At 39.3% G+C, this 11,635-nt stretch overlaps 1 protein-coding gene across 1 annotated transcript in view; it reads right to left on the reverse strand.

The window, feature by feature from the left end:
- kcnh7 (potassium voltage-gated channel subfamily H member 7) overlaps positions 1-8,385 on the reverse strand; it is a gene marked incomplete at both ends in the record, with an annotated part of 32,383 nt that extends 23,998 nt beyond the window's left edge. The window contains 2 exons of the mRNA XM_079231134.1: positions 7,654-7,884; positions 8,310-8,385. Of these exons, the coding sequence (XP_079087260.1) occupies positions 7,654-7,884; positions 8,310-8,385 (307 nt within the window). The remainder of the gene's footprint in view (positions 1-7,653; positions 7,885-8,309) is intronic.
- Positions 8,386-11,635: the final 3,250 nt, after the last annotated feature.

An 11,635-nucleotide genomic window follows, 5' to 3' on the forward strand; every position in this document is an offset into this window, starting at 1 on the left:
TTTTGACACAAAATATTTTCTTGCCTATTAAAACCTCTGGTAAAATCGCCTACATCCTCAGTTGAACAGATTCTACCCCTATAGAATAACGCCCTATGTCAAGAGTGTGACTTAGGCCATTTTAGTTTGCCTAAGTCAAAATACAATGTGACTTTAGGCAATTTTACAAGCTTTTCAAGATGGCATTTTGAAGCTAGCATTTAAGCAAGCAATTTAATTAGCATTTTTTGTCAATGAAAATCTAATTTGAACATAATATTAGTAATCATAACATCATTTGACCGGTATTACAGTATGCCTGTTGTGCAGTGTCTAGAGGCAGCTTGTGCACCCCTATTACATTTGGTCAAGTTTTTTGTGTTTTCTGAAAAACCTGAAAAAATGATTTGGGCCATTATTTTAGGAAGGTGACAATATGATAATATGATATTTCAAAGTGTTATAGCATTTTTACAGGCTATGCCTTCAATTTTACTTTACTTTAATTTTACACTTTTCCTCTTACCTTGCCCCATCCTTAATAGACTAACTGTATTCTACTCATATATATATATATACAGTATATATGTATGTCAGTATGTACTTATGTATATAAAAAATAACCCCAAAAAGTCCATGTCCATTGAGATAAGATAATGATAAACACAGTATACTGTATATGTGGTCTTTTTTTGGCTGTGCACGACGTGTTAAGGCCCGGCTGGCTACCGGACCTGGTGACGAGCTCCCCCCTGCTACAACTCGAAATACAACTAGATCTTCATTTAGCTCTCTGTCAGGGAATTTCTTAAATTTTCTGAATTGTACAATAACCCATGCATTGAATATGAATTGCTTAAGTTTACTGAATGCAGCAATGAGCATATACATAAAAATATATTGCTAGAGAAAATAATGCTGAGGGCATAAATACATGTGACAGCATTAGGTTTTCCCTGCTACATAGTTCTATGCAAACATAATAATTGTCTTAAGGATGTTTATATTACATGTGAAAATGTTAAATGTTAATGAAATGCTGCACAAATTATGAAATAATAAATAAATAACAATAAGCTCTAAAATCCCCCATCTGAAAAACGAGTAATACACTGAATATTTATATTACGTGATTACAGAGATATACTATACATTAAAACTATGCTCTGTTTACAGCCATGATGGTAAATTCAGCAGAAATATTTCTGCACTAGAGTTTACCTTACCAGATGGGAAAACAATGGTCATGCTTAAAGGCTAAGCCATGGGGGGTCCCCTCTCATCCGCTCTCCTGCTGAATGTCACCTCTAACAAAAATGGATCAAAGGAAAGCTTCTTTACAACTGCTCTGGTATATTATCTTCTCAACACTACATTATTTATGATTTTGTAAACTTGCTCTTATCCTCCGAAACAAAGGGAATTTTTTGTGTATAAAACAAGGAGCGCTTTTCTTTTCTCCAGCTAAAATCCGTGGTGGTAAGTCATATGATCAACAGAGCTATTCATGACCTGAAGAAAGACGGCCCCAGCCATTGATTTGGGAACAACTGTGTTATTCATCTTCTTCTTGACTTCCACCAAAGTTCAAGAGCGTACTGATGCTATTTTTGGTGGGGGAAATTATCTAAACCCAAAGCCCTTTTTTTCATTTTGCTTATTCCAATAAACCTTATTCAGTTTATTCATTAGTATTACTAACTGAGATCCATAGCATTCCATGAATACCTTTATGTGTATTCAAAATTGTTTAATTGACATGTACATCAAAATCTATAATATAATCTGAACCAAATGTCATTCCCTAACATTATGTTATGGTACAATTAAATCAACCATATGCATTTCAAGTCAAGCCATAGAATACTGTGATTAAAAACAGATGAAATGGATCCTATCTGTGATGTTTCCTGTTGACTAACTAACGGCCTTGGCAGACAAAACCTTGCAGCTAGAGCATGTTGTTGACTATGACAACGGCATACACTGGATATTCAAACCAGAGGATACTCATGAGCCCCGAGCTGAGCCCTGCTGTGTTTAAGCTCTCCCTGGCAACAAGATAGTTGACTCTATGTGACTGTGGGTCTTTAAGAAGAATCTCTGACTGTTGCTTGTGCTTATGCACCAAACACCAGCTCGGAGTAGCCAGCCTTCTTGGACTCACAAGGTAGCATAGTGCAAAGGGGTACATGGGCAGCAATGGAGAAACGTTGAGGGGACCGATTGGGAGGAACGACCTGCCTGATCTGAGCCTGAATGGTGCTTGTAAACTTCTGTGCTAGTCACAGATTGGCCATAATTGACCATGTTCGAGCATAGGGTGGTTCATACGATACTTACCTCTCTGTAAGAACTGGTAAACCAATGTCTGGCTATGGCCCCTGTCCGCAAGGCATTTAACTCTCTTTAAATTAGTTTTTTAACAGAGAAGTTTGGATTACAACACACAGAGAGGTAGAGTGACTTCATTCTCTGCTCAAGTAGACACTACTCCTCGATATATCTTTAAATAGACAAAAGTTCCTCCTATGTTAATGCTCTGAATACCGAATTTACCACCTTTAAAATGTATAGATTTTATATCATTTTTGTTTAGCTTCTACATCTGATATCCCAATTAGTAAATATTCTGGTGACTCATCACACACTCTTGACCTGTGCTGCTGAGATCTGGGGTGAAGGTGGGCAGTCCTGGACCAGTGGACGCAGAGTGTAGTGTTTTTATGTGCAATTTAAGTAGTCTTGATTTGGTTGTTTACGGTGGACATTTACATTTATACGGGTTGTAAATCTTGTTTCAATCAAATTGGACCTAACCATAGTCAGTTTTAATCAAATAAAATGTAAATTCCCAACGACAAAATTGCGGCTAGTGAAAAAAGCTGTGGACATGCTGTATCCAACATCAAATGTGTGTCTATTTCTCGTGTCCCTACTTCGTTTTGTTGTTTTGTACATTTGTTATGTACAACGTGTGGCGTTTCTACATGTGTTTTCTGTACGTGCTCTATTTTTAGGCATGCTGTAATATGTATTTTTCAAATTGGTGAATTGTTTTAATTGGCTTATGTTTTATTTATTTGCAACGCTCTATTTCCCTAAATGTGACATATGTCTTGTCAAAATGCGGAGATGTTTTGTCCATGTGCATGTGCTTTGAACTCTATCTCCACTGTACCATCTAACAAGCTCTTTGGAATCCTCTTTCAACCTTTGCATTTGACATGGTTAACTTCTGACCCCGATATATATTAATACATGTAAGCTGTAGCGTGCTACTGAAAACTACTGAACACTTAGTTTTCAGGCTATCCAACCTTGCTCTTCTACATCAGTCAACACAGCACGACAACATGATATCATCAAACGTGGCCATAGCTGCTGGACATGGTTAACATCATTGGCAGTAGAGCAGTTTGTACTGGTGAGTGCCATTAATTCCCTGACCTTTAGGTAGAGTGTTTCCCTGCGAGCCAAGAAATGTTATTAACACCTGCTTTAATGATGGGACAGTGTACTAAGACTAGTAAAAAGACTAGCTCCCTTTTCATAATGGAAATTTCATTACTGTAGATTCTATTTCCATCATCAATTATTTAGAGATTGCTGCATAATCAAGTGATCCTTTGGACACTCTGACAATAATCACTTACTCACAGGTTAAACAGAGTTGTGGTGAAACTGTTAGATGTCTTAAAGATACATAAATACGTACAGTAGTACTGGTTGTATTTATGTAGTAGTGCAAGTACCGCTGTACATTTTTAATCTTATTTAAAAAAGAGAAGCTATTTCTTATTTGAACCCTGCTATTCCATTGATGTATTGAGGCTTCATATTAATCTGCATCAATTGATCTGCTTTAGGGAGAAACAGGACTAAAATTGTTGAGCGCTGATTTTTGTTTTTGTATCTTTCTACCGATGTACTATCTACAACTAGAGCTTTTAAACAGTACAGCCAAAGACCACTGCCTGGCAGTACGTCTTGTATAATGAAATCTGACATGTTTCTTGTTCAGGGCTATTCTGCTTAGGCCAATACGCAACGTTACTGGGGCATAGCCAATCGGGACTAGGGCATGTAGGGAGAGGCCATGCAAGCTAACCCTTTGTTTAGAGTCCTTGGGCCTTGTGGCAACATCTCGCCTCAGTGGGAGTGCTGCAAGCTACAGAGCCTGGCCTAATTTCATCTTCAATCAGTGTCTCAAATGCCATCAGCGATAACTAGCAGTTCCGGCTCAAACTACATTTAGTTTGTGTTTACATTTATCAATTCATGATATATTGCTCCCTGATCTATTATTCTCTTTAATTTGGTGCAAATGTTGGTGGATTGAATGCAATGGATGCATACAGTGACTAATTAAGAGAAAAACACAGATGGTATGGAGAGCAATATTAATTAGATCACCACCACCAGTACAAGCATCCCATGAGATAAAAATAGCCTGTGGATGAACATTCCTGTCTAATGCAAAGTTAGACCTGGACTCGCGTTCAATGCTCCATCTGCTCCTCCTCGCTACCAATAAACCTGTTTTACATCGTAATTAAAAAGTAATGAAACAATGGCAGCAAACCATCCATTACAATACATATGCAAATGTCTCTCTAATAACACCATGTCATGTCTTTGAGTATACGTTATAGCATGCTATCTACACTTTCCATTGCAGAAAGATGGAAATCCCTACTAGGCTTTTTTTAATTTGCTACATCTAGCTGGACAAGCAGATTTTAATCAAACAGATGAAACATAATGAGGAAAGCTCTGCATGTGTTTCACCTCATACTGCGAGACGGCACAGAGGGCTGAGTGTGATGAAAAATGGATGTGCGCTTTTGGAGAGTGGTTACCCAAGAGTCCTACAGCACACCTTGTGCACTGTAGGCATCCCTGCCTAAACCCTCAGCAGGGGTACACGGCCCTTCAGTCCCCTCTGTGGGGAGTCACCTATGAAACCCTGCACCCACGCATACCACATGTCCCAGATCATTCAGCACGGTTAGCTAAGCTGCCACTGTTATGTAGCCATTATCCATTTAACTTGTCTCTGCACGGTGTCAGCTTCCTTTTGTTAGAACTCATTCAGGTACAAAGTATTATTACACCCTGTGGAAAAGGATAGCTTTACAAAGCCATCCAGGGAAGACATTTGTCTCGTTGATTATGTATCATCACTGGAGGAGGACTTTGTCTGTGGTATCTTCTCTCACAACCCGCCTTGGTTGTTCACAAAAATGAAAATGTCCTCATACTGAAGGCCTAGGCTGCGCTCCCATGGCCCCCATTGTTCCACTACTTTTTAAGCATACACATAAGCAGCTTAACTTTTAGCCTTTTTAGTGAAAAAAGCCAAAGCTTTGTTGCTCCTGATGTCACACGGCTTCCTCAAATCCCAAACCTTACTTTTTTTCCCTGTAGTTATTGATGGGAGAGGAAAAACAAACTACACAATGTCCTATTGGGATTACTCATACAACTATAGCATGTAAGGCATGTCCATAGATCATAATTTAACCAGTGTTTAGTGTGACTGCATCCTCGGTGTGAAAAATCAGGGTGAATTGAACTGGGAATAGTGGTAACATATCTGAACTGATTTATTTTATATTCTTTTTTAAAATGCCTTTGAGATTTGGGACGTACAGTAGGTGCATGGAAAATGGAAGGGATTAAGTGATTTGCATGAGGACTGATAACTTGAAATACAGTCAGGAGAGGAGACATGGAATACATCTATTTCAAACTCATCAGCTTCAATTTGTAGAGCGACTTAAATCAATATGGCCATCCCTCTCAAGGATGTCATGAATCTTTCATTCCCCCATGGCAGAGGGAGCATGTGGACTGTGTCCCTCCATACCAGTTTAATGCATTTACGCTGTAAGCCGCTCATTCCCAGTCACTGCACTTGTCAGCCTTGACATCTTTATTCATGAGCACACAGGCTCCTGTAAATTCCTCCGAGGAGTATTAAGAGTTGTGTCTGGAAGCTGCGATGCACACCGGGGAGGATTGTGAAGAGACAGAGCAACGATTCTGTCGGAAGGTTTCTGTAGCTCTAATCCGCCACACTTTAAACATTACAGGCACATGATGCTTCGATGAAGTGCGGCATATGGGTGTAAAATGGGAGGATGAATGAAGTTGCTTTAAAATCCTACTTGTCAAAAACCAAGCTGCTCATGCCTTCACAAACAGACCCTGGAGTGTTTTGTGTAATTGTCTTGCAGGTTTCTGAAACAATCTATTTCAGCAGTGTAGCAGCTGGCTCTTGGTTTCTTTCTGATTGGCAAAAAACATCAAACAAAAAATAGTGCATGGCTTCTGATGGTAGATCAAACATGAATCCATGGCCTAGAATCAAATCAAGCTCACAATTAAAAATTAAAGCCATGGCTCCTTATGATTAAATACAATATTATGTATCTTATTTTCCACCTTAGACTCGTTGGAAGTAGTTACAGAGTACACAATATGAGTTAACAATAAGATGCATACAAACACAAATGTTATCTTTAAAGGAGTTCTTTTGGTTTGGCTCTGTACAGCTATGTCATGTTGACATAAACACCTCATGTGAGAGCAGAGCAGGTGATGGTCAATCCTGGGATTTATGCCACTGAGTGGTAACATCGTATTAATACTCTCTGACTCAGGATTGCTTTCTCTGCAGCACACCATTCATGCTGGGACTAGGATTGGCAAAAAATGAATGACAAACACCAGTCTAGCATTAAAGGGAGAGCATGTTTTTTTTTGCAAAACTGGCAATGCTGTAGTCTACCACATGTACAGCAATTTACAGATTAGGGGATTGATGCGCATGTCTACTGAGACTGCAAACCACCATGTGGCTAAATGCGCCATGGATCTCAAATACATTGTGAGTGTGTTTAAATTGGAGCCGATATATTTTCGATAACGTCAGAGAACATTGTAAACTTTACAAGACAGCAGGTGAGCTCTGTCTCATACCGCCCTCACTCTGTCCATCAAAGCACAACAACTGTGGATCTCTTAACATCTCACCTACTCCTTCCTCCTTTTTCTGTTCAATCCCAAACTAAAAGGTCCACACCATCAATTTCGCAGCCAGACTTTCCTGTGTCATTCAGGCACATGACGCTGTGAATCCTGGCAGGTGCCAAAACGGTGTTATACACCTCTTCTGTAATGCATACAACCAAAAACTAATAACTCACCGTTTTCACACCACACAGCCACAACATTTTTCTGATGTGATTGATTAAAGGTGGCTGTTATATGCAGCATCTGTTGTTTTCTGTTTAGATTATATGTTGATGTTTTGATTTACGAGGATATTCTTTTCAAATACGTATTCAGAAACCTGCTGATGTAAAGTGAGTCTATATTTACTTTCACCAACCATATGACATAAATATTTTTGGCTTACATTTACACTAGGGGTTATTTTAGAGCTAACTGCCAACTCCGTTTTCCTCTGTCAGGGGTAATAATCTGAAACACATCTTGTAACTGAGTCTGGCTGGTTGGGAACAGGCTGATAGGCCACATCAGGGAGTGATGGACAAAATGAAGAGGTGGAGTCGGTGCTTTCTCAGGAGCAACACGCAACAAAAGACCCTTTTGGCTTTCGGGCATTCTGGACAGCCACACTGTCGCACTAGGTTACTTACTCACCATCCTTACGGTAGTAGGTGATCTCCACCTTGCGCTCCTCGGACCCAAACACAGCTTGGGCCACCTGGCTGATGGCCTCCTTGTCCGACAGGTTGCCGTGGAGGAAGTCGCAGGTGCATGGCTTCTGCATGATGTCCGGTCGAGAGAAGCCTGTCATCTCACAGAAGCCGTCGTTGCAGTAGATAATTGCACAGTTCTCCACCCTGGCGTTGGCTATCACAAATTTCCGGTCTACGTGTAAAGAAAAAGTATGCATTGTGAACTGGTATGGTATATCTGACATCAGAGCATGGTGTCAGGTCACATATAAAAACAATCAGCCATGCAGTTGATTAAGTTCACTGACACTGGACAACAAAATAAGCAATGATGATTTTGTTCAGCAAATCTCATAAAACTCAACATTCAGCCAAGGTCTTTGGTTTGCATTTATTTTGAAAGAAAGCCATGCTAATAAAAAAAATGCTTTTATTCCTATAAAAAAAACATTTGTATTCTCATAAAATGTTTTTAATGGGATTTTTTTGTTCTCCACCAAAGGACCTTACATGTCATGAATGACATTCATCGTTTCTGCCTTATTATTGTTAATTTGTCAAAACATTTATTTTGTAGTACATCAGGTAGCATCAATTGTAAAACAAGAAGATACTTACTCTCTCCCTCGAATTTCCGAATAATCATTCCAAGGAATGTGTTTTGTGGCGCAACGTGACCTCTTCTCACAGGCATGTTTACACAAAGAATATCCCAGGGTCTCCAGTCAAAAAAAAAATAGCGCCTTTACAAGACAATCCCAAAGTTACAGATGTTGGCTCTTTGTGATGTTCTCCTTACCATAGACCATGCTCGACGCGGGCACTCTCTCCACCTAGAATTACCTTCCCACTTTTCCGAGGAGTTCTTTAGCCCGCTTGTATGCCTGCGCATGTGAATGCCTCCTCGCCGAAACGTACGGAATCGGGGAGGATTGCTCGAGTTATATTCTGTTCGCAAAGCATTTCGCGTTGAGGAGGGATGCGATCCCGACGTCCTCTGTGGTGCTGTGCTGGGCGCATGCAACGGACAGTGGTTGATATGCCGAGGGGAGTGACGTACGTTGCTCCCATACGTCTTAGTTATATAGTAAAGATAAATCCCAGCCTCTTGCACCGAGACTATAAGCATTAACGGAATATATGCGTGTATGATATGTCATGCCCTACAATATACTTCCTTGAAAAACGTATATTTTCAATTATTCTATTAACAGCGCAATTTCAATGCACATCGATAAAGTACGCCATACTCATGTGGTTTCATACAATAACAGCTCTGCTTAACCTGTAGCATATACTCTCATGAATGTATTTAAAGTGCGATGTTATATTTCTACACAAGCGTTATTTTTATGCGTTAAGTGTAGGCAATTTCATTTTGGTCTGTAATTTTGGTCTACATTTATTTCCCCACACATAACTCACTGAAGAGTATGCTGCAACTTTAGTTGTACTATTCTATATTGAGCCATGCTTTGTGTAACGTTTACGTGTCTACGCTCACTGGTAAATGTATGAATAGTATTAAGCCTCTCAGTAAACAAAGAGATATTAAAAGAATGGTGCAGTATTTTGGGAATCTCGTTCCACATGTGTGAACCAACACTTCATGGATATGTTATATTTAGGGATGCCCATCACTGGTTACTGCTTTAGAAGTTCTGGTGGATTTTGATCTCATAGATAGAGCCAGACTATAGCTGTTTCCAGGTCTTTATGCTAAGCTTACTAGCTGTTGGCTGTAGTTTTGCATTGTATTGACAGACATGGAAGGGGTATCAAGCTTCTCATATCTAATGAGCAGAGTTCGTTCCAAACTGTAAATATCAATGTAAATATAAACTACGTCAGTCGCTCGGACCCTAAATATAGTTCAAGAGGTAATGCACACTTAAACATGTTTTTTAAGCTTCGTTGGTGCAATTTCCCACACCAATAGCTCAACATCTACTGTTTTAAATCAGCCAAAACTGAATTCAGAAAATGAGCCGAACAGCAGAGGTGGCAAAAGGTTGGTAAATTCAGGTGGTAATGTGAATCCTGACAACACTTTAATATGTCAAGCCATCAGTTGATTCAATGGTAGAAATATGAAAAACATTACTTTTGTTATGCGCTATGCATAATGTTTTATGTAGTAGACTAAACGTTATTGTGACTATCTGTAATAATGGTTGTTAGGCATCCACTCAGCTGTTTTATTAGATGAATCAATGAGCATTTACAGCCACTCTTTTTCCCATAAAAATCGACATGAGATTACTTTGAATGAGATGCTGTCCATGGTGCTGCTTGCAGTACACAGAGTATCCCAGAGGAAAAAGCTGTTTTTTGTGCACTGACTTTTGATGTAAACCATGAATACAGGTTTGTCCAATACTACTACCATCAGCCAGGCGGTGAAGAAATGCAAATGTACCTCACTAACAGTCTTGAAACATATGTCCCAGTATTTGAGTATCCTCACCCATCTGGCCAATATAGTTTGAGAGAACATGGGATGCATGTACATGTACAAACATGACCACATCCAGAGATCATATTTGATTAATATGAAGATGACTTGTGTATTTAACCAGTTCCCAACCATATTGTGATGCCATCATGTAGTTTCAACCTATGACATATCATCATGCATTATGAAAAAGGGCACCATTGTTCAATACTTATGCATCTGGGCTGGCATGATATATTGTTGCCTTCTATACTTCCTGGAAGCTTATAGCTGCTGCAGGTGTGTGTGTGAAAACCACTCCAGGATATCATTTTTCTCTCCTTCAGTTTTACTGGCCTACATTTAAGAGATCGGGGCAAACACTTGTTGCGGTATCTCTTCTCTGGTTTTGCACTGCACTGGTAAACTTTAAAAATCCGCTAGGATAGCATTTTTTGCAAGATCATTTCGGAGCGTTTTTCTTCCTGTAGCCAGAAATCTCCCCAGACCACAATGCTTTGTTTGCTGTATTTTATTGAATCACTGTTGCATTAAGCCAATTTGCAGTGTGTTTCCATTACTCAAAACACAGCTACAGTTGAACCTTTGGGTGGGGAGAGCAGCCGTTATTCACAAACAATTAGGTTTAGAAAATCACGACTTGCTTGTTTTCTGTTGTTTGTTTAGCTTAGCATTTTAGGATAATAATTGAATTGATTGATTTGGTCCATTTTCGGAACAGGAGTCCAGACTAGTACTCACAGTATTATACCTAATGCATGAAATATTATTGCTGTGTGTATCTCACTTCTAGAAACAAACCTGATTAATACTGGCATATATGCTGACTGGTAGGGTAGCAATGGGTGACACTTACTGAGAGCTGCACACAGGGAAAACAATATCCCATGGAGAGCTGTGTGCCCTTTGTTATAGGCACATAGTGTGCAACTCCAGCATGCTCGCTCACCTCACAATGCATCTGCATCACGCAGTGAATTGCACCTGAAATGAAGATCTTACTCTGCAAGAGCTATTTTTTTTTTACACATTTATTAGCAAAAGTAGTGGAGACAAACATATTTACAGAGTATTGATTTGACCCTAAAGGATTAGTCTTTTTCAATTTCTATGAGTAATTATCATATGTGCAGAATTTTTCTTTTTGTAACTGTTATATATTATATGATGTAATGTTTAGAGGCAGCTTTATATACTGTACCTGAAATGACAGGTGTAACATTTACAGTAGAGGGGATACAAATTGGGATCAGCTATCTGATGGGCAGGTTCATAGTTGTATTTTATTTTTCTATAAGAACAAGTTTGCGTGCTGTAATGTTAAAAAAACACGTTATCATTATGCTGCCTTTCAGCATATGCCTGTGTTTACCTCTGTCTGAAAAATTCTGGTTCTCTTGAGGCCCCTCTCTCTTGAAAAAGCCCAGTCTATCTACCACTTCCACATTTGCCTATAATTCAATCCAATCCTGATGTTCCCCCTGATGCC

This window comes from Taurulus bubalis (assembly GCF_910589615.1).
Source record: "Taurulus bubalis genome assembly, chromosome: 15".
Taxonomy (NCBI): Eukaryota; Metazoa; Chordata; class Actinopteri; order Perciformes; family Cottidae; genus Taurulus; species Taurulus bubalis.